The sequence below is a fragment of the Coregonus clupeaformis genome, chromosome 26, assembly GCF_020615455.1.
Source record: "Coregonus clupeaformis isolate EN_2021a chromosome 26, ASM2061545v1, whole genome shotgun sequence".
In the NCBI taxonomy this organism is placed as follows: Eukaryota; Metazoa; Chordata; class Actinopteri; order Salmoniformes; family Salmonidae; genus Coregonus; species Coregonus clupeaformis.
In genome coordinates, this window is record NC_059217.1 from 22,170,452 (window position 1) to 22,197,406 (window position 26,955).

General features: G+C 48.8%; 1 protein-coding gene across 1 annotated transcript in view; it reads left to right on the plus strand.

Moving 5' to 3' along the window:
* The window catches only part of LOC121540267 (glypican-1-like), a 109,961-nt gene that overhangs the window by 35,773 nt on the left and 47,233 nt on the right, over window positions 1-26,955 (plus strand). Inside the window, exons 2-3 of the mRNA XM_041849018.2 lie at window positions 22,341-22,499; window positions 26,244-26,638. Of these exons, the coding sequence (XP_041704952.1) occupies window positions 22,341-22,499; window positions 26,244-26,638 (554 nt within the window). The remainder of the gene's footprint in view (window positions 1-22,340; window positions 22,500-26,243; window positions 26,639-26,955) is intronic.

Below are 26,955 nucleotides of genomic sequence, written 5' to 3' on the forward strand. Positions count from 1 at the left end.
CTTGGTGAGAAGACAGGCCAAGGTTGTATTTTTAGACTCTTATAAACCCAGGAATGTTTCACCCAAAGTGCAGTTTTACCTTCTTTCCTATGTGTCCCATTAAGCAAGAAAGAAATCTATATTACATGGAAGTAGGCCAATTAAATCTCCTCATAGAATTTGAATCGTCAACCTCACCCAAATCCTGACGAATTACAAAACGCCTTCACAGATCCGTTCAACCATTTATACAAGCCCTTGGTTTGCTATGTTTCTTCTCTTCTATTAAAGTCAGAGGGTTTATAAGAGTCTAAAAATGCATCACTGCAGTGCTTGGCCTCAACCTTGGCCTGTCTTCTCACCAAGTGTGTGTGTGTGTGTGTGTGTGTGTGTGTGTGTGTGTGCACAGCAAGGTAAGGCTTAAAAATACGTTATAGAAAACCACAGGGCTCTCAGGAGTCCTTACTTAATGTGTCTCAGGAGTCCTTACTTAATGTGAAGTGATTTAGAGGGGAAAACCACTCCCATCTACCGCCACTGATTCTCCAGCCCTAATAGGATCATGAGGCCTCATTAGACACCGCCATTACAGGTTTATCATTATTTCCTCCCTCTGCTTTTTCTCCTAAGGTAATAAAAATGTATTCGGAGGCTGGCCATGTGCATACTTAATCAGCTACAGGTGCTTTTTTAAGAGGAGGGTAGAGCCAGACCTCAGAGAGTGGAAACTCACATACACATATAATCACACCCAAGAACACATACACAGTCCCTCAACCCCTTAATTTAGGGGTCTGTAACAAGCATGATCTAAAAAACCTGAGCATGACTAACATGCTCATTTACAAAGGAAGGGAGGGAATAAAAAACTACTAAAGAAATAAATAAAATTGCACATTTTGGCATTTTATAGAGCGCACCAGACCTGCTTTGATGTTGTCTCTTGGGGCACACAGAGGCGAGCCACAGGGCAGCCGTCAAGCCCGCTTTATTGCCTGAGTGCGACGGCTTTATGAGCCCACGGGTCAAAGGGCACCAGTGCTTAAAATAAGACGGTGAGGTGCTGCAGACGTAAAATACTTCCTGTGTCTTACTTTCAACTCCAGCAGACTCTGCAGGGGGCAACCAACTTGTAGGCATGAGAGAAATGGGGTGGGGGGGTGGGGAGGGGGGAGGTGATAATGAACAGGGGCAGAAATAGAGGAAAAGTTAGAGGGGATGTGGAGGTTGGGAGATAAGGAGAAGAGATGCTGTGGGGAAAGATGCTGTGAATTGGGAGATTTTTTTGTGTGCCTCTTTCCATTAATACCGTCACAGAAATGACAAATTACCCAACACAATGGATAGGGTTGAGACAGTAGAGGGATCATAATAGACTGAATAGTGAAAGCAAGCCAATTCAAACATACTGTAATACTAATGAGTTAAAGGATTTCAACATGAGGAACTTTTGCATGTTGTCGTCTTTTACACTGATATTATAGTGTGTGTGTCTGTGCATTGCATGCACTTGCTTACGCATCATTGAGACTAGGCGGGCTTAACCTCATTGTCTATCCGCATAATGCTGATATTATGTTTGTTAAACGCACTGATCCGCTTAATTGAGACCATTGTTTCTGTAAAGCTCAGATCGCCTGTGACCCCAAATCTGAAAACAAGGTCAGACTTAATGAAAGAGCTTATCTCTGTGTGACTATGACCATGAGACACCCATCTGGAATGGTCTGTGTTTCAACACTATCTTTTCACATGGCCATATGTGGATATAGCCTAGCCTACTTGCATCAAGTATTTATCCCATCACTTTGATCAACTTCAGCCATCGCAGAATGGTCTGCATTTAACCTGCACTATTATGTTGTATTGTTGTCCTCTGTAGCTTAGCTGGTAGAGCACGGCGCTTGTAACGCCAGGGTAGTGGGTTCGATCCCCGGGACCACCTATACACAAAAATGTATGCACGCATCATTCTAAGTCGCTTTGGATAAAAGCGTCTGCTAAATGGCATATTATTTATTATTATTATCACCTTAGTTCTTGCCTTTTGGAATACAAATGGCTATTTGTGCCTGTTTAGGCCCGAGTTGATGAACTAAGTTAATAGGATCTACAGTAAGAGAGGCTATCTTACCTTCTATCTCAGTCTAACATCACTTTATTGCTTGTTATTAGCTTCATATAGCTTGTTTGGCTGCCAGTCAGATGCATCCATTTATCTTTTAAGATTTGGCTGGAGCCTGAATGGAGCTCAAACAACTTTTTCCGCCTCTGCTTCTGAATGCCTCTCTTTCACAAAATGTGATGGGCTACCGAATCGAGGGCTGTGCATTAGCACGACGACGTGGATTTCCCGCCCTTACCAAGGGGGATTTGGGACCACGCCCTGCGCACCTGTTCAGGCTCGAACTGTGTTCAGGCTCGCTGTGGTATTTACTCCGGGCCCCAGGGATACACAGAGGGAATTGAAAGAATATAGGGAGGAATGAGGAGAAGGAATTTTGGTTGGTCTGGTTAACAGAGGGATCTGTAGCAGAAAAGGTTTGGACATTCACGCTAGATTCTGATATTCATTATGTAAATGTTTAACAAAGTGTTAAAGTGTTTGTCTGAGAAAAATGGTTCAATAGTGTTTTGAAACGTTTCTACTGTTCAATGTGTTCTGTATTCTCAACAACACACAGGTTGGTGTTTCTCTGAAGTTTTAATTATAGTCCCCTCAAAGTATTTCATTTTCTACAGTGTGGATTTAGCGTTTCACTGACTGGTGGCTTTGTGTCCACTGGATGCATGAACATGCAGGATGTTGGCTAGGTCTGAATTCGAATGAGCATTAACAGCAATCAGCAGAGCCAACGAATTGCTGTGTTTTACCCAGAAGCCTGCAGGACACAAATTATATTTTGTTATTCTCAACATTCTATCATTTCTTTTGGGTATTTCTCACTGCAGTGCTCACCTCTCACTGTGCCCGACTGAAGGAGAAAATCCTATCAGAGTTAACTTGTGGGTAGAATGTATGTGTATTAGCCCTTGGGATGTGTGAGGAACTACATTTATGCTAAGGCCTAGAGGCAATTGGAAAATAAGAGGAACCACTTCAGTTGAAATTGTATTTTTATTTTCCCCAGACAATGGCTTAGGGAGAGAACAGGGTCAAAGGTCATGGGCAGGCCCTCTTCACAAATATCTTTCTTAGTTACCTACTGTATGGAGGCCCTAAAATCTGTATGTGATCTGTGGTGTGTGTGCGTGTGTTTGTGTATCTGAGTCATGATCAATGACATCAATTATATACAGTGCCTTCGGAAAGTATTCAGACCCCTTGACTTTTTCCACATTTTGTTACATTACAGCCTTATTCTAAAATGTATTAAGTTGTTTATTCTCCCACATCAATCTACACACAGTACCCCATAACGACAAAGCAAAAACAGGTTTTTAGGCATTTTTGCTAATTTATTCAAACTAAAAACAGAAATATAATATTTACATAAGTATTCAGACCCTTTACTCAGTACTTTGTTGAAGCACCTTTGGCAGCGATTACAGCATCGAGTCTTCTTGGGTATGATACTACAAGCTTGGCACACCTGTATTTGGGGAGTTTCTCCCATTGTTCTCGGCAGATCCTCTCAAGCTCTGTCAGGTTGGATGGGGAGCGTTGCTGCACAGCTATTTTCAGGTCTCTCCAGAGATCGGGTTCAAGTCCGGGCTCTGGCTGGAACCCTCAAGGACGTTCAGAGACTTGTCCCGAAGCCACTCCTGCGTTGTCTTGGCTGTGTGCTTAGGGTCACTGTCCTGTTGGAAGGTGAACCTTTGCTCCAGTCTGAGGTCCTGAGCGCTCTGGAGCAGGTGTTCATCAAGGATCTCTCTGTACTTTGCTCGGTTCATCTTTGCCTCGATCCTGACTAGTCTCCCAGTCCCTGCCGCTGAAAAACATCCACACAGCATGATGCTGCCACCACCATGCTTCACCGTAGGGATGGTGCTAGGGTTCCTCCAGACGTGACGCTTGGCATTCAGGCCAAAGACTTCAATCTTGGTTTCATCAGACCAGGGAATCTTGTTTCTCATGGTCTGAGAGTCCTTTAGATGTCTTTAGGCAAACTCAAAGTGGGCTGCCATGTGCCTTTTACTGAGGAGTGGCTTCCGCCTGGTCACTCTAACATAAAGGCCTTATTGGTGGAGTGCTGCAGAGATGGTTGTCCTTCTGGAAGGTTCTTCCATCTCCACAGAGGAACTCTAGATCTCTGACCAAGGCCCTTCTCCCCAGATTGCTCAGTTTGACTGGGTGGCCAGCTCTAGGAAGAGTCTTGGTGGTTCCAAACTTCTTCCATTTAAGAATGATGTAGGCCACTGTGTTTTTGGGGACCTTCAATGCTGCAGACATTTTTTGGTACCCTTCCCCAGATCTGTGTGTCACGATCGTCTAATGAGGGAGACCAAAGCGCAGCGCATTGAGCGAACATGACTTTATTAAATTAAAGTACTCACTACAAAAACAACAAACAATGACGAATCGTGAAGTCCTCAGTTACAATGACTGACAAGGAACAAAAACCCACAACACTAAGGTGAACACTGACAGTTTAAATATGGCTCCCAATCAGAGATAACGAGCCGACAGCTGACACTCGTTACCACTGATTGGGAGTCACACGACCAAACAAGGCAACACAACCAAATACAACACCACCAATACCAAACACAACCAAATGAACACACCCTGGCTCAAAATACACAGTCCCGGAGCCAGAGCGTGACAGTACCCCCCCCTAAAGGCGCGGACTCCGACCGCGCCTACACCCCAAATAGGGAAGGGCTGGGTGGGTATTGCTCCTCGGAGGCGGCTCCGGCCCGGGCTTGACCACCACCCTACTACAATCCCCCGTAGTGCCCCCAGTCCGATCTGACCCAGTTAGCTGGATCAGGACTGCCGACGCGCACCCCCTGGCTTGGCGCGTGAGGCAGGAATGGACCGGACCTGGCAGACGATACGCACCCTTTGCATGGTGCGTGAGCCGGAACAGGCCTCACCAGGCTGAAGACTCGCATCCCTGGCTTGGTGCGAGTAGCAGGAATGGGCTGAATCCGCTGACGACTCGCACCCTTGGCTTGGTGCGAGTAGCAGGAATGGGCTGAATCCGGCTGACGACTCGCACCCTTGGCTTGGTGCGAGTAGCAGGAATGGGCTGAATCAGCTGACGACTCGCACCCTTGACTTGGTGCGAGTGGCAGGAACAGGCAGAATCCGGCTGACGACTCGCACCCTTGGCTTGGTGCGAGTAGCAGGAACGGGCTGGACCAGGCTGGCGACTCGCACCCCTGGTTTGGTGCGAGTGGCAGGAACAGGCCGGACAGGGCTGACGAAACGCACCATAGACTTGGTGCGGAGAGCAGGCACGGGTCTGACAGGGCTGGCGACGCGCACCACAGACTTGGTGCGGAGAGCAGGAACGGGCCGGACAGGGCTGACGACGCACACCACTGGCTTGGTGCGGGGAGCTTGGATGGGCCGGACTGTACTGGGGACACACACCACTGGCCCTACACCGGGATCTGGAACGGGCCGGACCGGACTGGCAACACACGCCAGTACCTCTCGCCGTGCCTCTACTTCCTCCATCCCCTCATCGACCAGTGGCCCCCCGTAACCCGACGGCCTCCTCCGGCAACCCACTGGACCGCTCTATCGCGGCCTCCTGCTGGTCCGACGTCGTGAGCCCCCTAAAAATTTTCTGGGGTTCTCTCCTCTTCGTGGACCAGGCCTCCATCGTTCTCGCCAGACTATCACCCCACTGCTCCAAAGTCCAACCTCTCTCCTCTTCTCTTGGCTTGGCCCAGTCGAGACTCCTACTCAACTGCTCCCAAGTCCATCCTCTCTCTTCTTCATGCTGCTTGATCTGGTTAAGGTGGGTTTTTCTGTCACGATCGTCTAATGAGGGAGACCAAAGCGCAGCGCGTTGAGCGAACATGACTTTATTAAATTAAAGTACTCACTACAAAAACAACAAACAATGACGAATCGTGAAGTCCTCAGTTACAATGACTGACAAGGAACAAAAACCCACAACACTAAGGTGAACACTGACAGTTTAAATATGGCTCCCAATCAGAGATAACGAGCCGACAGCTGACACTCGTTACCACTGATTGGGAGTCACACGACCAAACAAGGCAACACAACCAAATACAACACCACCAATACCAAACACAACCAAATGAACACACCCTGGCTCAAAATACACAGTCCCGGAGCCAGAGCGTGACACTGTGCCTCGACACAATACTGTCTCGGAGCTCTACGGACAATTCCTTCGACCTCATGGCTTGGTTTTTGCTCTCACATGCACTGTCAACTGTGGGACCTTATGTAGACAGGTGTGTGCCTTTCCAAATAATGTCCAATCAATGAAATTTACCACAGGTGGACTCCAATCAAGTTGTAGAAACATATCAAGGATGATCAATGGAAACAGGATGAATCTGAGCTCAATTTCGAGTCTCATAGGAAAGGCAATAAAATCAGATTTTAAAAAACACAAAACAACACCTCCTGGCAAATATAGACAGTGAAGAAACACAAACGCATACGCACACATACTCTAACACAAGCACTCTACACATACCCACATATTGTAATATTGTAATGTTGTATTATATGTCCCGTGTAGCTCAGTTGGTAGAGCATGGCGTTTGCAACACCAGGGTTGTGGGTTCGATTCCCACGGGCTGCCAGTATGAAAAATAAAATGCACTCACTTAACTGTAAGTCGCTCTGGATAAGAGTGTCTGCTAAAATGACCCAAAAAAATGTTTTAATATTGTACATTTGATACTGTAAATTTGTAGCAATGGAGCAATGCACATTGGAGCGTTATGAAAAAGCTGTTGAAAAAAAAAATGTATGCCCTAATCTATGGATTTCACATAACTGGGAATACAGATATGCATATGTTGCTCACAGATACAGGGGGGCTGGATCAGAATCACCACCATTTGTCTCATGCAGCGCGACACATCTCTTTCACATAGTTGATCAGGCTGTTGATTTTGGCTTGTGGAATGTTGTCCCACTCCTCTTCAATGGCTGTGTGAAGTTGCTGGATACTGGCGGGAACTGGAACACACTGTCATACACATCGATCCAGAGCATCCCAAACATGCTTAATGGGTGACATGTCTGGTGAGTATGCAGGCCATGGAAGAACTGGGAAATGTTCAGCTTCCAGGAATTGTATACAGATCCTTGCGACATGGGTCCGTGCATTATCAAGCTGAAACATGAGGTGATGGCGGCGGATGAATGTCACAACAATGGGCCTCAGGATCTTGTCACGTTATCTCTGTGCATTCAAATTGCCATCGATAAAATAACATTTTGTTAATTGTCCATAGCTTATGCCTGCCCATACCATAACCCCACCGCCACCATGGCGCACTCTGTTCACAACGTTGACATTAGCAAACCGCTCGTCCACACGATGCCATACATGTGGTCTGCGGTTGTGAGGCCGGTTGGACGCACTTCTCCAAAATAACGTTGGAGGTGGCTTATGGTAGAGAACTTAACATGAAATTCTCTGGCAACAGCTCTGGTGGACATTGTTGCAGTCAGCATGCCAATTGCACACTCCCTCAAAACTTCAGACATCTATTGTGTTGTGTGACAAAACTGCACATTTTAGAGTGGCCTTTTATTGCCCAGAGGACAAGGTGCACCTGTGTAATGATCATGCTGTTTAATCAGCTTCTTGATATGCCACACCGGTCAGGTGGATGGATTATCTTGGCAAAGGAGAAATGCTCACTAACAGGGATGTAAAAAAAATTGTGCACAACATTTGAAAGAAATAAGCTTTTTGTGCATACTGAACATTTCTGGGATATTTTATTTCAGCTCATGACACATTGGACCAACACTTTTCATGTTGCATTTATATTTTTGTTCAGTGTACATAGATAAAGCATTAAAATGTGTATATTCAAATTGGCTAAGACATTGAATAATTAATGTATAAAGAACATTGCATGTAGATCATTGAGGAATCAGTGGAAAATACATTTTGGTTTCAAATTATCCAAAATCCTCATTGTCAGTCACTGCAGACTGGTTCTGTATAATAGTGTAATGACCCACTTTAACATGCAACATCCGGACCGTAATAACTAGGTGAATTCTTCATGAATGGTCGGCCATAGAGGGATTAAGCACTCATCGGACATGGTTTCAGTCCAGAGATTAGGCTCTCTGGGCGTGTTTACACAGGCAGTCTAATTCTGAAATTTTTTCCACTAATTGGTCTCTTGACCAATCACATCAGATCTTTTCACATCAGATATTTTTCAGACCTGAACTGATTGGTAAAAATACTAATTAGTGAAAAAAAGGTCAGAATTGGGCTGCCTGTGTCACGACTTCCGCCGAGGCTGCCTCCCCTCCTTGCTCTGGCAGGCTTCGGCGTTCGTTGCCACCGGCTTACTAGCCACTGCCGCTCCATATATCATCATTCCATTTGTCTTGTCTTGTCAATTACACACACCTGGTTCTTATCCCCTCATTAGTCCGTGTATAAGTGTTCCCTCTGCCCCCTTGTCCTTGTGGGTGATTGTTGTTTGTGAGAGTAGTGTAGCTCGGTGGAGCTACTTGCAATTTGTGTTGCCGGGGTAGATATTTCCCCTGTGCCTGTAAATTGTTGGAGTATCCCGTACCGTGTATTGCCAGGGTAGATAGTTTCCCCTGTGCCTGTTTTCATGTGTCGCTATCCAGCGCTATTGTGTACGACGGAATAAACTCGGTATTCGGTGATTTACCCTCCTGCGCCTGACTCCTTCTATCACACTCATCACAGCCTGTGTAAACGCAGCCTGTAGAAATCATTCGCCTTGTTGATGCAGTTAGAAAGAATCACAATAAAGTTAAGAGGTTCATGCAATTTCTAAGGAGTTTATAAGAGACCATCAGTGTTTAATTCTGCAAATTTGCTAATTATTCTTACACCATATCTGTCAGACACTTTACATATTTAATCTCAGACAAATATGATCTCAATCTTATCCCTATTTCATTGTCAGTGAAAATGAACTCTTCTCTCTGTCTCAACATTATGGCATAGTTGACATCAGATTTGTCACACATGGCCCTTCATCAGGACTCTCTCCAGCCAGGTCTGAGAGCTGTCAGGGACCAGAGGGCAGGCAGGCATGGATGTTCCCCAGCCAGCGTCACAGCAGATGTGTGCGGCGGCCATTAGATTAAAGCATGGGATGGCTGTGGTGGGATTATGCCAGGTGGGTCAGAGGAGACTCAGCGCTCTGCTGAAGATGCACAGCAATTCAATCATGATCAACTGGCACGACAAGGGTTGTGTTTGTGTGTGTGTGTGTGAGTGCGTGCGTGCATGCTGTTTTCAGTTTTCAGGAGAGGGTGGGAAAGAGTTGATGATTGTACAGGGCATTCATGCTCTCAGTCTATGTTCATCATGCCCTGAAACAAAATCTCAAGCTCCTATTCAGCACTAACACCATCTGTCTGATAATAAGATCCATAGAGCCTTAGTTACTATGCCAAACTACACTGAACAAAAATATTAATGTAAATGTTGGTCCCATGTTTCATTAGCTGAAATAAAAGATCCCAGCAATGTTCCATATGCACAAAAAGCTTATTTCTTTCAAATTTGGTGCACACATTTTTTTACATCCCTGTTAGTGAGCATTTCTGCTTTGCCAATATAATCCCACCACCTGACAGGTGTGGCATATTAAGAAGCTGATTAAACAGCATGATCATTACACAGGTGCACCTTGTGCTAGGCACATTAAAAGGCCACTCTAAAATGTGAAGTTTTGTCACACAACACACTACCACAGATGTCTCAAGTTTTGAGGGAACGTGCAATTGGCATGCCGACTGCAGGAATGTCCGCCAGAGCTGTTGCCACAGAATTGAATGTTAATTTCCCTACCATAAGCCGCCTCCAACATCATTTTAGAACATTTGGCAGTACCTCCAACCGGCCTCACAACCCCAGACCACGTGTAACCACGCCATCCCAGGACCTCCGGAAGGGGTATTTCTGTCTGTAATAAAGCCCTTTTGTGATACAAACTCATTCTGAATGGCTGGGCCTGGTTCCCCAGTGGGTGGGCCTGGCTCCCAAGTGGGTAAGCCTATGCCCTCCCAGGCCCACCCAATGGCGCCCCTGCCCAGTCATGTGAAATCCCTAGATTAGGGCCTAATTTATTCATTTAAATTGACTGATTTCCTTATATGAACTGTAACTCTGTAAAAGTTGCAGAGTTACAGTTCATTGAAATTGTTGCATGTTGCGTTTATATTTTTGTTCTGTATAGATTAGTGATTAGTTGCTCTCTTCCCCTGTACTGTAGCGTATAAATCATTCCTGACCATTCTCTATCCTTCTCTAATCCTTGGGTGATGGCCTGCAGGCTGTGTGTGTAAACCTCCTGTGTGTGTGTCTGCGTGTGCACGCATTTATGTGTCTCTGTGCACATGGCAGAGAAAAGAGATGGAGGAGGTGTCTAATGTCAGGTGATGGCTCAGCCTTTCTCTGTATACAGACGGCTGGCGTTAGTGCGCCGGGGGCTTCTGGCGACCTTTCACTGAGTCGGACCCGGCGTCTACCCTGTCAACACCTGGCTGAAGAGTGGTGTCACCCCCGCCCCTCTGCACCCAATCTGTCACGTTCCTTTCCACCATCAGACACTGCGCCCCGGTGGTGATGTCACACTTTCCAAAATGGACACACTGTCACTGAATGGCCCTTCCCAGAGCCAAGGTGCCCGTAAAGTTATACTGCTGTTAGAAATGACTCCCATGTCCTTCCCAGATTAAACTGTAGGCAGGGAGTAATTGGAGTGGCGGTGTGGTAGTGGGTGGAGGTGTGGGGAGCGATGGGAGGGAGGGAACCAAAAAGGGTTATTTTAAAGGGTTATCCTACGGGGACAGCCAAAGAACCCTTTTAGGTTCTAGATAGCACCTATTTTCTCTAAGAGTGTAGGCTGGCCACAATTGTCTGTCCAGACATGCATTTCTGGTTGCAGAAACGACAGCCATAGAGATATATGGGATGGAGAGTGCAGGTTCATGGACAAATAGTAAAAGTCAACATTTTCTTTCAACAGCTGTCCAATCTAGATTTGCTAGCTACATTTTCTGTGGAAGTCTTGCAGATTGTATTAGCCTGTATTAAATGTGTGGGTTGTGACTGACTGGTAGTGCTCTAATTGGCTATGACTTTGATTCGATTAGTGTGACAGGGGCGAGGTTGGACACCCCTCATCTCCCTCAGCAGTAATCTGCCTCTTGAATAAACGCTGTAAGTGGGCTAGACTTTCTCCCCGCACCTGCTCCCTCACACAGCCAGCCAGCCAGCCAGCCACAGACCAAACCAGGGCTCTGTCTGTCTGTGTCTCTTAGCTGCAGGGACGAACACCGAGCAGCCAACAGGATATGGAGAGGATGCCACTATAGCAAGGATGTAGCTGCCCATTTTCAATCATACCATTTTCAATCATATCACAGATATTTATAATTTTAATTTTTTTTAGTTTTTACCCACCTTTTTCTCCCCAATTTCGTGATATCCAATTGGTAGTTACAGTCTTGTTCCATCGCTGCAACTCCGTATGGACCCGGAAGAGGCAATGGTTGAGAGCCATGCGTCCTCCGAAACATGACCCTGCCAAGCCGCACTGCGTCTTGACACAATGCTCGCTTAACCCGGAAGCCAGCCGCACCAATGTGTTGGAGGAAACTCTTTTCAGCTGGTGACCAAAGTCAGCTTGCAGGCACCCGGCACGCCACAAGCAGTCGCTAGAGCGCGATGGGACAGGGAAATCCCGGCCGGCCAAACCCTCCCCTAACTCGGACGACGCTGGGCCAATTGTGCGCTGCCTCATGGGTCTCCCGGTCACGGCAGGCTGTGACACAGCCTGGGATCGAACCCGGGGCTGTAGTGACGCCTCAAGCACTGTGATGCAGTGCCTTAGTCCACTGCGCCACTCGGGAGGCCCCCATCACAGATATTACATACAGTAGATACTGTAGGTCTAGAGCATCTCAATATGGAGTGGCAAATGTTACATACAGTATATACCATTGGAATATTTGTATTATGTACAGGCTTCCTTCTTTTCACTCTGTCAATTAGGTTAGTATTGTGAAGTAACTACAATGTTGTTGATCCATCCTCAGTTTTCTCCTATCACAGCCATTATACTCTGTAACTGTTCTAAAGTCACCATTGTCCTCATGGTGTAATCCCTGAGCGGTTTCCTTCCTCTTTGTAGTGATTGGGTGTATTGGTACACCATCCAACGTGTAATTAATAACTTCACCATGCTCAAAGGGATATTCAATGTCTGCTTTTGAAATATTTTACATTTACATTTACATTTTAGTCATTTAGCAGACGCTCTTATCCAGAGCGACTTACAGGAGCAATTAGGGTTAAGTGCCTTGCTCAAGGGCACATTTACGTCATTTAGCAGACGCTCTTATCCAGAGCGACTCACCAATTGGTGCGTTCACCCTATAGCCAGTGGGATGACCACTTTACAATTTTGGGGGGGTAGAAGGATTACTTTATCCTATCCCAGGTATTCCTTAAAGAGGTGGGGTTTCAAATGTCTCCGGAAGGTGGTGAGTGACTCCGCTGTGGGGTGGGTGGGGGGTGTAGAAGGATTACTTTATCCTATCCCAGGTATTCCTTAAAGAGGTGGGGTTTCAAATGTCTCCGGAAGGTGGTGAGCGACTCCGCTGTGTGTGTGGGGGGGGGTAGAAGGATTGCTTTATCCTATCCCAGGTATTCCTTAAAGAGGTGGGGTTTCAAATGTCTCCGGAAGGTGGTGAGCGACTCCGCTGTGTGTGTGGGGGGTAGAAGGATTGCTTTATCCTATCCCAGGTATTCCTTAAAGAGGTGGGGTTTCAAATGTCTCCGGAAGGTGGTGAGTGACTCCGCTGTCCTGGCGTCGTGAGGGGAGCTTGTTCCACCATTGGGGTGCCAGAGCAGCGAACAGTTTTGACTGGGCTGAGCGGGAACTATGCTTCCGCAGAGGAAGGGAGCCAGCAGGCCAGAGGTGGATGAACGCAATGTCCTCGTTTGGGTGTAGGGACTGATCAGAGCCCGAAGGTACAGAGGTGCCGTTCCCCTCGCTGCTCCAAAGGCAAGCACCATGGTCTTGTAACGGATGCGAGCTTCAACTGGAAGCCAGTGGAGTGTGCGGAGGAGGGGGTGACGTGAGAGAACTTGGGAAGGTTGAACACCAGACGGGCTGCGGCATTCTGGATGAGTTGTAGGGGTTTAATGGCACATGCAGGGAGGCCAGCCAACAGCGAGTTGCAGTAATCCAGACGGGAGATGACAAGTGCCTGGATTAGGACCTGTGCCGCTTCCTGTGTAAGGCAGGGTCGTACTCTCCGAATGTTGTAGAGCATGAACCTGCAGGAGCGGGTCACCGCCTTGATGTTAGCGGAGAACGACAGGGTGTTGTCCAGGGTCACGCCAAGGCTCTTCGCACTCTGGGAGGAGGACACAACGGAGTTGTCCACCGTGATGGCGAGATCATGGAACGGGCAGTCCTTCCCCGGGAGGAAGAGCAGCTCCGTCTTGCCAGGGTTCAGCTTGAGGTGGTGATCCGTCATCCATACTGATATGTCTGCCAGACATGCAGAGATGCGATTCGCCACCTGGTTATCAGAAGGGGGAAAGGAGAAGATTAGTTGTGTATCGTCAGCGTAGCAATGATAGGAGAGGCCATCTTTTAGCCATCTACAAATCCGTGCCCTTCTTTGTGAGGCATGGGAAAACCTCTCCTGGTCTTTGTGGTTGAATCTGTGTTTGAAATTCACTGCTCTGATGGACTTTACAGATAACTGTATGTGTAGGGTACAGAGACAAGGTAGTCATTTAAAAATTGAGTCCATGCAACCCATTATGTGACTTGCTAAGCACATTCTTACTTCTGAACTAATTTAGGCTTGCCATAACAAAGGGGTTGAATACTCATGTCATTTCAGCTTTTCATATTTTATAAATGTGTAACAATTCTGACGTTATGGGCTATTGTGTGTAGGCCAGTGACCAAACAAATCTCAATTTAATCAAATTTAAATTCAGGCTGTAACACAATAAATTGTGGAAAAAGTCAAGGGGTGTGAATACTTTCTGAAGGCACTGTATATGCAGGAATCAAATCAAATCAAATTGTATTTGTCACATGCGCTGAATACAACGTTACTGTGAAATGCTTACTTACAAGCGCTTAACTCTATTTTCTTAACTGCATTGTTGGTTAAGAAAATATTTACTAAATAAACTAAAGTTAAAAATATATAAATAAAAATAATAACACAATAAAACAACAATAATGAGGCTATATACAGGGGGTACCGGTACCGAGTAAATGTGCGGGGATACAGGTTAGTCGAGGTAATTTGTACATGTAGGTAGGGGTAAAGTGACTATGCATAGATAATAATAAGGGGGAGGGGGGGGGGGCAGGCATGTCAATTCAAATAGTCCAGGTGGCCATTTTATTAATTGTTCAGCAGTCTTATGGCTTGGTGGTAGAAGCTGTTAAGGAGCCTTTTGGACCTAGACTTGGTGCTCTGGTACCACTTGCTGTGCGGTAGCAGAGAGAACAGTCTATGACTTAGGTCCTGGATGGCAGGAAGCTTGGCCCCAGTGATGTACTGGGCCGTATGCACTAACCTCTGTAGCGCATTATGGTTGTAGGCCGAGCAGTTGCCATACCAGGCGGTGATGCAACCGGTCAGGATTCTCTCAATGGTGCAGCTGTATAACTTTTAGAGGATCTGGGGACCCATACCAAATATTTTCAGTCTCCTGAGGGGGAAAAGGCGTTGTCGTGCCCTCTTCACGACTGTCTTGGTGTGTTTGGACCATGATAGTTTGTTGGTGATGTCACGCCCTGACTCAGAGGACGCTTATATGTTGAGTCAGGGTGTGTATATTCCTTGTTGTGATTTTCTATGTTGCATTTTCTATGTTTAGATCTAGTATGTCTAGATCTATGTTGGCCGGTGTGGTTCCCAATCAGAGGCAGCTGTCGCTCGTTGTCTCTGATTAGGGACCATACTTAGGCAGCCTATTGGCACTAGTGGGTTGTGGGATCTTGTTCCGTGTAAGGTATGTTGTTTGTGTCTACCTTGGACTTCACATTTCGTTTAGTTTGTTGTTTTGTCGTTGTGTTTATTCGGTATAATAAACATGTATGCATATCACGCTGCGCCTTGGTCCGTCCCGTCTGTAAACGATCGTGACAGAAGATCCCACCAAACGAGGACCAAGTAGCATGTCCAGGAGCAGACAGCCTGGACCTGGGAGGAGATTCTGGACGGTAAGGGATCCTGGACTTGGGAGGAGATTCAGGCTGGGATGGATCGCCGTACTTGGGAGGAGACAGTGAGGCCCGGTATAGAGAGGAGAAACGGCGCCAACAGAGCCGACGACGGAGACCCGAGAGGCAACCCAAAGAACATTTCTGGGGGGGCACACGGTGTGGACGACGAGGCAGCAGGAGGCCATTAAAGGGCGGGTCTGCAGGTTAGGAGAGGAGGCCACCATGTTACGGGGGCTATTGGTTCAGAGGGAGCAGGAGTTGTTCGGTCAGAGGGAGGCGCTACAGGAGGCTAAAAGGGAGAAGGAAAGTGTAGAGGCACGGCGAGAGAAGCTGGTTAGGCAGCAGAAGGAGCGGGGGAAAATAAAGGAACCCAGTCCCGCTCCTCGCACCAAGCAAGTGGTGCGTGTCGCCAGTCCGGTCCGGCCCGTTCCTGCTCCCCGCACTAAGCCAGTGGTGCGTGTTCCCAGTACGGCCCGACCCGTTCCTGCTCCTCACACCAAGCCAGTGGTGCGCGTCGCCAGCCCGGCCCGGCCTGTTCCTGGCCCTCGCACCAAGCCAGTGGTGCGCGTCGCCAGCCCGGCCCGGCCTGTCCCTGTCCCTCGCACCAAGCCAGTGGTGCGCGTCGCCAGCCCGGCCCGGCCTGTTCCTGCTCCCCGCACCAAGCCAGTGGTGCGCGTCGCCAGCCCGGTCCGGCCTGTTCCTGCTCCTCGCACCAAGCCAGGCCCGTGCCTGTTCCACCGGTGCCTGGTCCGGCACCGGTCAGCTGCTCCACTCCGGAGCCAGAGCAGTCCGCTCCACCGGTGCCCAGTTCAGCTCCGGTCAGCTGCTCCACTCCGGAGCCAGAGCAGTCTGCTCCACCGGTGCCCAGTTCATTTTCTATGTTTAGATCTAGTATGTCTAGATCTATGTTGGCCGGTGTGGTTCCCAATCAGAGGCAGCTGTCGCTCGTTGTCTCTGATTGGGGACCATACTTAGGCAGCCTATTGGCACTAGTGGGTTGTGGGATCTTGTTCCGTGTAAGGTATGTTGTTTGTGTCTACCTTGGACTCCACGTTTTGTTTAGTTTGTTGTTTTGTCGTTGTGTTTATTCGTTATAATAAACATGTATGCATATCACGCTGCGCCTTGGTCCGTCCCGTCTGTAAACGATCGTGACAGGTGATGTGGACACAAAGGAACTTGAAACTCTCGACCAGCTCCACTACAGCCCCGTCGATGTGAATGGGGGCGTGTTCCGCCCTCCTTTTCCTGTAGTCCACGATCATCTCCTTTGTCTTGCTCACGTTGAGGGAGAGGTTGTTGTCCTGGCACCACACTGCCAGGTCTCTGACGACCTCCCTATAGGCTGCCTCATTGTTTGTCGGTGATCAGGCCTACCACCGTTGTGTCATCAGCAAACTTAATGATGGTGTTGGAGTTGTGCTTGGCCATGCAGTTGTAAGTGAACAGCGAGTACAGGAGGGGACTAAGCACGCAGATTTGTTGTTACCTACCCTGGGGGCGGCCCGTCAGGAAGTCCAGGATCCAGTTGCAGAGTTAGGTGTTCAGTCCCAGGGTCCTTAGCTTAGTGATAAGCTTTGTGTGAACTATGGTGTTGAACGCTGAGCTGTAGTCAATGAATAGCTTTCTCACAAAGGTGTTCCTTTTGTCCAGGTGGGAAAGAGCAGTGTGGAGTGTGATTGAGATTGCATCATCTGTGTATCTGTTGGGGCAGTATGCGAATTAGACTGGGTCTAGGGTTTCCGGGATGATGGTGTTGATGTGAGCCATGACCAGCCTTTCAAAGCACTTCATGGCTACCGACGTGAGTGCTATGGGGCGGTAGTCATTTAGGCAGGATACCTTCGCTTTCTTGGGCACAGGGACTATGGTGGTCTGCTTGAAACATTTAGGTATTACAGACTCGGTCAGGGCGAGTTTGAAAATGTAAGTGAAGACACTTGCCAGTTGGTCCGCGCATGCTCTGAGTACACATCCTGATAATCCGTCTGGCCCCGCGGCCTTGTGAATGTTGACCTGTTTAAAGGTCTTGCTCACATCGGCTACTGAGAGTGTGATCACACAGTCGTCCGGAACAGCTGGTGCTCTCATGCATGCTTCAGTGTTGCTTGCCTCGAAAGAGAGCATAAAAGCCTGTCTGGTAGGCTCGCATCACTGGGCAGCTCGCGGCTGGGTTTCCCTTTGTAGTCCGTAATAGTTTGCAAGCCCTGCCACATCCAACGAGTGTCAGAGCCGGTGTAGTAGGATTCAATCTTATTCCTTTATTGACACTTTGCCTGTTTGATGGTTCGTCTGAGGGCATAGCGGGATTTCTTATAAGTGTCCGGATTAGTGTCTCGCTCCTTGAAAGCGGCAGCTCTAGCCTTTAGCTCGGTGCGGATGTTGCCTGTAATCCATGGCTTCTGGTTGGGATATGTACGTACGGTCACTGTGGGGACGACGTTGTCGATGCACTTATTGATGAAGCCGGTGACTGAGGTGGTATACTCCTCAATGCCATTGGATGAATCCCGGAACATATTCCAGTCTGTGCTAGCAAAACGGTCCTGTGGCGTGGAAAACCCAGCCAACTGTATATTATCTGTGTCGTCATTCAGTCACGACTCGGTGAAACAACATAAGATATTACAGTTTTTAATGTCCCGTTGGTAGGATAGTCTTGAACGGAGCTCAACCAGTTTATTCTCCAGTGATTGCACATTGGCCAATAGAACGGATGGTAGAGGCGGGTTACCCACTCGCCGGCTAATTCTCACTAGGCCCACTGATCTGCGCCCCCTGTATTTCCTTATTTTCTTAATGCGAATGACAGGGATTTGGGTCCATGAACAACATTATATCCTTCGCGTCAGACTCATTAAAGAAAAAATCTTCGTCCATTTTGAGGTGAGTAATCGCTGTTCTGAAGTCCAGAAGCTCTTTTCGTTCACAAGAGACGGTAGCAGCAACATTATGTACAAAATAAGTTACAAACAATGCGAAAAACACACAAAATAGCACAATTGGTTAGGAGCCCGTAAAATGGCAGCCATCCCCTCTGGCGCCATTCTTCTATTAGTAATTGCCTAAATAAAGGTAACACCAACATAAAGTGTCTTAATAGGACGTTAGGCCACCACGAGCAAAGAACAGCTTCAATGCACCTTGGCATAGATTTTACAAGTGTCTGGAACTCTATTGGAGGGATGCGACACCATTCTTTCACTAGAAGTTCCATGATTTGGTGTTTTGTTGATGGTGGTGGAAAACGCTGTCTCAGGCGCCGCTCCTGAATCTCCCATAAGTGTTCAATTGGGTTGAGATCTGGTGACTGAGACGGCCATGGCATATGGTTTACATTGTTTTCATGCTCCAAACCATTTAATGATCACTCGTGCTCTGTGGATGGGGGCATTGTCATCCTATGGGGCATAGCCATGGTAGCCAAAATAATGGCCAAAATAATGGCCTGCCCAGCATTTTTTTACATGACCATAAGCATGGTGGGATTTTAATTGCTTAATTAACTCAGGAACCATATCTGTGTGGAAGCACCTTGTCACGGTCGTCTATGTCGTCCAAGTATGACCAAGGCGCAGCGTGTCCAAGAAACATGACTTTATTAAATAAACGTTAACGGACTACAAACAAAAGACGACTCAATGAAGTCCACGGTACACTGACCAAAAGGAACAAAAACCCACAACACCCAAAGGAAAACATACAGATTAAATATGGCTCCCAATCAGAGATAACGAGCCGACAGCTGACACTCGTTACCTCCGATTGGGAGTCACATGACTAACACATAGAAATAAACCCAAAAGAATGACCAACCCTGGCTCAATATTCAGAGTCCCGGAGCCAGGGCGTTACAGTACCCCCCCCTAAAGGCGCGGACTGCGACCGCGCCTCAATAAGGGCTACACAAGGGAGGGCTGGGTGGGCATACCTCTTCGGCGGTGGTTCTGGCTCTGGTCGTGGTCCCCACCCCACCATAGTCACTACCCGCTTCGTATCCTCCTCCAACTAACCCCCACCGGATTAAGGGGCAGCACCGGACTAAGAGGCAGCACCGGACTAAGGGGGCAGCACCGGACTAAGGGGCAGCACCGGACTAAGGGGCAGCACCGGACTAAGGGGCAGCACCAGGATAAGGGGCAGCACCGGACTCAATGGCGGATCCTGGCTGGCTGGCTCTGGCGGATCCTGGCTGGACGGCTCATGGCTGGCTGAAGGATCTGGCTGCTCATGGCTGGCTGACGGATCTGGCTGCTCATGGCTGGCTGACGGATCTGGCTGCTCATGGCTGGCCGACGGATCTGGCTGCTCATGGCTGGCTGACGGATCTGGCTGCTCATGGCCGGCTGACGGATCTGGCTGCTCATGGCTGGCGGAAGGCTCTGGCTGATCCTGTCTGGCGGAAGGCTCTGGCTGATCCTGTCTGGCGGAAGGCTCTGGCTGATCCTGTCTGGCGGAAGGCTCTAGCGGCTCTGGTCTGGCGGACGGCTCTGAAGGCTCATGGCAGACGGGCGGCTTTGCAGGCTCCGTACAGACGGGCAGTTCATGCAGCGCTTGGCAGACGGACAGTTCAGACGGCGTTGGGCAGACAGGCAGTTCAGGCGCCGTTGGGCAGACGGGCAGTTCAAGCGCCGTTGGGCAGACGGGCAGTTCAGGCGCCGTTGGGCAGACGGCAGACTCTGGCCGTCTGAGGCGCACCGTAGGCCTGGTGCGTGGTGCCGGAACTGGAGGTACCGGGCTGAGGACACGCATCTCAGGGCTAGTGCGGGGGAGAAGGAACAGGCCGGACCGGGCTGGCGGCAGCGCACCGTAGGTTTGGTGCGAGTGGCAGGAACAGGCCGGGTCGGGCTGGCGACGCGCACCGTAGACTTGGTGCGGTGGCAGGAACAGGCCGGACCGGGCTGGCGACGCGCACCGTAGGTTTGGTGCGAGTGGCAGGAACAGGCCGGGTCGGGCTGGCGACGCGCACCGTAGGTTTGGTGCGAGTGGCAGGAACAGGCCGGGCTGGGCTGGCGACGCACACCGTAGGTTCTGTGCGTGGAGCAGGAACAGGCCGGGCTGGGCTGGCGACGCACACCGTAGGTTCTGTGCGTGGAGCAGGAACAGGCCGGGCTGGGCTGGCGACGCACACCGTAGGTTCTGTGCGTGGAGCAGGAACAGGCCGGGCTGGGCTGGCGACGCACACCGTAGGTTCTGTGCGTGGAGCAGGAACAGGCCGGGCTGGGCTGGCGACGCACACCGTAGGTTCTGTGCGTGGAGCAGGAACAGGCCGGGCTGGGCTGGCGACGCACACCGTAGGTTCTGTGCATGGAGCAGGAACAGGCCGGGCTGGGCTGGCGACGCACACCGTAGGTTCTGTGCGTGGAGCAGGAACAGGCCGGGCTGGGCTGGCGACGCACACCGTAGGTTCTGGGCGTGGAGCAGGAACAGGCCGGGCTGGGCTGGCGACGCACACCGTGGGCTTGATGCGTGGAGTAGGAACAGGCCGGTCCGTACTGGGAACACACACCACTGGCTTTAACTGGGGATCAGGAACGGGCCGGACCGGACTGGTAACACACATCAGTCTCTCACGCCGTGCCGCAACAACTTCCCTTCCTCTACTCGCCAATGGCTCCCGTAATCCGATAGCCTTCTCTCCACGTCTCCCTGTGGCAGCCTCCTGCTGCCCAGCCGCCCAAGCCATGTGCCCCCCCAAAAACTTTTTTGGGGTTGCCTCTCGTCCTTCCAACGATGACCCTGCTGACGCCAGTTGCTCCTCTCTCGCCAGGGCCTTGATCTTCCCCCAAGGTCCCTTGCCCCCGAGCATGTCCTCCCAGGACCACGATTTGCCCACCTGGGCCATCGCCAGCCTCTCGATCTCCTTACCAGGCGCCTCCTCCCATGTCCAGTCTCTTTGCTCCTGGACACGCTGCTTGGTCCTTTTATGGTGGGTTTTTCTGTCACGGTCGTCTATGTCGTCCAAGTATGACCAAGGCGCAGCGTGTCCAAGAAACATGACTTTATAAATAAACGTTAACGGACTACAAACAAAAGACGACTCAATGAAGTCCACGGTACACTGACCAAAAGGAACAAAAACCCACAACACCCAAAGGAAAACATACAGATTAAATATGGCTCCCAATCAGAGATAACGAGCCGACAGCTGACACTCGTTACCTCCGATTGGGAGTCACATGACTAACACATAGAAATAAACCCAAAAGAATGACCAACCCTGGCTCAATATTCAGAGTCCCGGAGCCAGGGCGTTACACACCTGCTTTCAATATACTTTGTATAAGTGTTTTTGGCAGTTACCTGTCATCTGGTTGTTTTTATATATGCGTCTTTGGAATGGCCCATTCTCCAGTGTAGTTTCCATCTGTTCACCTCCATGCTCTGTGAGTTGATCTCTCTATGTCCTTTAACATAATCAATATCTCTGTTCTATGACTGAGCTCATCTCTATTCTCTCTGGTTAAGCTCTTCTCTGGCTGTAGTCTGACAGACACTGGTCTGATGTGTTGCTCAGAGAGAGGGGGAGAGGTGATATCGGATAACCAGTGGGCTGCCTCCTCCACCTCTGGGATCCTGAGGGCCCGAGGCCATGTGATGGCATGTGGGTCAGTGTAATGAATTGGTGATAACAATGAGATATCATTCTCTCTCTTTCTTATTACTGTGGGTTCTAGGGAAGCAGAGGAGCCTGCACAGCTATTTTTAGATCCTTAAGAGATTGATTACTCCACAGGTTACAGAGACCAGTAGCAATCCATTATGGACCATTTTCAGTTCATCAGATACAATGCCCATCACAGTTGTGCTGTTGCTGAATGAACAAAATACAGACAGAACAAAATAAACGTGTGGAAAGATAGTTTGTATGTACTGTATGTTTGTTAGAGCCTCGCTAAAATCTACTCTTTGGTATTAAGTGGATAAAACCCTAAACATGTCATCTCCTCTGTCTTGCATCTGTGTAGGTGAGCACCTTCGGATCTGTCCCCAGGGGTACACCTGCTGTACCAGTGCCATGGAGGAGACCCTGTCCAACCTGAGTCGCAGGGAGTTTGAGGGGCTGGTCAGAGAGGCAGGACGCTCGCTACAGGCCTCACTCAACGCACAGTACAGGAGCTTCGACAGTGAGTAGCAGCCTGCCAGAACGCATACACTCCTCAACACTGACAATACAAACTCTCGCGCGCACACACAGACGCGTATTTGCGTGTGATCTTTGAGTTCAAGAACTGGATGCCCTTGATGATGTCCTTGACTTGTTCTGAGAATTTTAAAGACTGCAATCTTTAACACATCACTAATAAACTCTATTTATAAACTAATCAATGTAGTCCTGAGGCTCCAGCTATAGTACCACTGTGGCCCGGAGAATATGGTGCCCCGATGACAGCAGCTGATAACGCCTAAAACACGGCTGTTTGCTCAGGGAAATAAATCCCCCACAAAATAATCTGCACCTCCATCCATCTGATTAACATAAGATTAGAACAGGAACTGGGGATGATGGCATGCAGTCATATTTCCTGCCTTGATGGGCCCTAACTGTCATCAGAGTGGCCTAGACAGAGAAAGGTAGACACAGAGACAGGGAGGAGATTGCTGTCGGCTGGGAAAGTGAGTTATGATTGGTTGTGGTAATGAGTCATGGAACTTAGCAGACACCGTCTGATAGGTTGGTGGGGATGGGGGAGCAGGGAGCCCTCCCGCCGTCTCTCCTCCTCCTATCAACCCCCAGAGGCCGGGATGCTGGCACTGCTAATGGGCATTTGAAAGAAGAAAAAAAGAAAAAAAAGAAAGAGAGGGGGTGAGAAAATGAGGAGAGGGTATGGTGGTATGAGTCAGGCAGTGTGTGTCAGATGGGGAGTTCCAGTTCATTTTTCTCCTGCATTCTGCACTTTCTGGACTGCTGGGCTGCTCTGATTTACGGAGCGTGATGAAATCAGTGTGACTGATGTGTGTGACACACACGCCTTGGCAGAGTTAGCCTAGCAACAGGTGAAGGTTTGGGCCACACAACAACAAGGACACCATCACACACGCAGGGGCCGGGCTGGCAGAACAGTATAGAGCTAGTCCAGCTGCATACAGCTCCCTCACCCCACAACCCTCAACCCCTGCCCCCTTTCCATCCCCCTCAACATCAGGAGTTACAACCACAGAGACAGCAGAAAGTAAGATGTTGATGAGGATGAAGCAATCCATCAAAGAGGAACAAACAGTAGAGCTATAGCTACATGAAGCAGCGATAGAGAGAGGAGGAAATGGAAGTGTGCAGGTGATGTTTCAAGTCCATTTGATATGATTGCAGCTGTATAGGAGCAGCAGTAGAGTACAGAAGATGTGCAGTAGCAGTAGAAGAAGTAGAAACAGAGCAGCAGTAGGAGCAGTAGAAACAGAGCAGCAGTAGGAGAAGTAGAAACAGAGCAGCAGTAGAAACAGAGCAGCAGTAGGAGAGGTAGAAACAGAGCAGCAGTAGGAGCAGTAGAAACAGAGCAGCAGTAGGAGCAGTAGAAACAGAGCAGCAGTAGAAACAGAGCAGCAGTAGGAGCAGTAGAAACAGAGCAGCAGTAGGAGCAGTAGAAACAGAGCAGCAGTAGGAGCAGTAGAAACAGAGCAGCAGTAAAAAAGAGCAGCAGTAGGAGCAGTAGAAACAGAGCAGCAGTAGGAGCAGTAGAAACAGAGCAGCAGTAGGAGCAGTAGAAACAGAGCAGCAGTAGAAACAGAGCAGCAGTAGGAGCAGTAGAAACAGAGCAGCAGTAGGAGCAGTAGAAACAGAGCAGCAGTAGGAGCAGTAGAAACAGAGCAGCAGTAAAAAAAGAGCAGCAGTAGGAGCAGTAGAAACAGAGCAGCAGTAGGAGCAGTAGAAACAGAGCAGCAGTAGGAGCAGTAGAAACAGAGCAGCAGTAGAAACAGAGCAGCAGTAGGAGCAGTAGAAACAGAGCAGCAGTAGGAGCAGTAGAAACAGAGCAGCAGTAGGAGCAGTAGAAACAGAGCAGCAGTAGGAGCAGTAGAAACAGAGCAGCAGTAGAAACAGAGCAGCAGTAGGAGCAGTAGAAACAGAGCAGCAGTAGGAGAGGTAGAAACAGAGCAGCAGTAGAAACAGAGCAGCAGTAGGAGCAGTAGAAACAGAGCAGCAGTAGAAACAGAGCAGCAGTAGAAACAGAGCAGCAGTAGGAGCAGTAGAAACAGAAGGAACAGAAGGACACGGAGAGGAGTGGCGGTAAGAGCTGAATGGCCATCTGGTTGTGTTTAGGGTTGTCGGGCGTGGGCCCTGGACTCACTCAACTAAATGCAGGTTTTTACTGCCTCTCCACAGCAGCAGCAGCACTCCCAGACCCCACCCAGGCCCTCCCCCTTCATCCAGCATGCAAACCTCAGATTAGAGGGAGAGTCACAGGCAGTCTGCCCTCCATTAACCCTCTTTCTATGGGGGTCAGCTTCAACAGCAGGCAGCAAGCAGCAGCAGCAGCCCAGTCAGTGTGTCAGCAGAATGGGAGGATACAGAGTTTTATTACATTTCCCACTGACACTGTAACTCTCAATATATGCTGCTTTATTGCAAGGCTCAGTAAGGAGGTACAGTATATGGGACAATGACATAGTCCCTTGTTGATTTTGTTGGTTTGTTTTTCTATGTAACTCTCAGTATACACTCTTTGAAAAAAAGGTGCTATCTAGAACCTAAAAGGGAACTAAAATGGGTTCTTCAAATGGTTATCCTATGGGGACAGCTGAATAACCCTTTTTGGTTCCAGATAGAACCCCTTTGGTTTCCATGTAGAAACCAAAGGGATTCTTCGGCTGTCCCCATAGGAGAACCCTTTGAAGAACAAAGAGTGTGCAAAGCTGTCATCAAGGCAAAGGGTGGCTATTTGAAGAATTTACATTTTACATTTTATTCATTTAGCAGACGCTCTTATCCAGAGCGACTTACAGTTAGTGAGTGCATACATTTTCATACTGGCCCCCCGTGGGAAACGAACCCACAACCCTGGCGTTGCAAGCGCCATGCTCTACCAACTGAGCTACATCCTCCACTCACTATAACAGGGGTTAGACACTACACAGACTCATTTCCTAGAACTTTAAAACACTGGCAGTTTGTCTCAATTATAACATATATTTTGATATGTATAACACTTTTTTGGTTACTACATGATTCCATATGTGTTATTTCATAGTTTTGATGTCTTCACTATTATTCTACAATGTAGAAAATAGTAAAAATAAAGAACAACCCTGGAATGAGTAGGTGTGTCCAAACTTTTGACTGGTAGTGTATGTATATATACGAAGATCTTACCCACTGGGCACAGACATCAATCCAACGTCTATTCCACATTGGTTCAACGTAATTTCATTGAAATGATGTGTAAACAATGTTGATTCAACCAGTGTGTGCCCAGTGGGTAGTGAGTTTGGGGTTTGGATGTCACACAATGCTTTGAATCTCTAACATACTGTACAGTAGACCTGACTCTAACTGCAGTAGACAGTTGCCGAGGCCAGTAAGTGCTATTTCTCTTGACAGACAGGTGGTGATGGAGCTAATGGTGTTATGGCTGGCAGCTGGAGACCAACCAGGTGTGTGTGTGTGTGTGTGTGTGTGTGTGTGTGTGTGTGTGTGTGTGTGGGAGAGAGGGAGAGAGATAATGCGTATGAGCCTGATCACCCTTTTGTATACTAGCCCAGAGCGCTTTAGAGGCCTGTCTCTTTCATAATCTCCAAAGTTCCTCAAGTAATAGAATGTATTTCACTCCACGCTCCCTAGGCCCTGTTTGTGGTCTGGCAAAGGCATTGATAGGTGCTGCACCTGTCCTATAAATACATCTGACTAGTCCAGTATTTGACTGCTCCTCTCTCCTCAGCATACTTCACAGATCTCCTGAATAACTCGGAGCGCTCCCTCCAGGAGTCCTTCCTGGCCAAACTGGGCTCCCTCTACTCCAAGAATGCCCGTGTGTTCCAGGACCTGTACGCTGACCTGCGCCACTACTACCGTGGCTCCGCTGTCAACCTGGAGGAGACGCTCAACGAGTTCTGGGCACGGCTGCTGGAGCGCCTGTTCAAGGCCTCTGCCCTCCCGCAGTACACTCTCACTGATGACTACCTGGAGTGTGTGGCCAAGCAGACGGAGACCCTGCGGCCCTTCGGGGATGTTCCCCGCGATCTCAAGCCCAAGGTCACCCGGGCCTTGGTGGCGGCGCGGTCATTCGTCCAGGGCCTGACCGTCAGTGGAGAGGTGGTCCGCAAAGTCTCACAGGTACTGTTGTTGTAGAGACCTGTGCTGTTTCACGTGTTACCTCTGATAAACATGGCTGTGCTTTTTATACCTGAGATTACCACCTGACATCTGCCACACCATTAACCATTAACCACCATACACACACATTACTCACATCCTACAGCACACACCGAAACCCTCTCAACCAATCTGTCACAAAAAAGAAAAGTCCCTGGATGAGACTGTAATTTTCACCCACAGGCAGTGTTTTACCTTGGTTACCCTGGTGAAAATATATTAATACTGTGGATAGATAAAGCACGGTAGGGGCGTGTCTCAGTAGGGGCGTGTCTCAG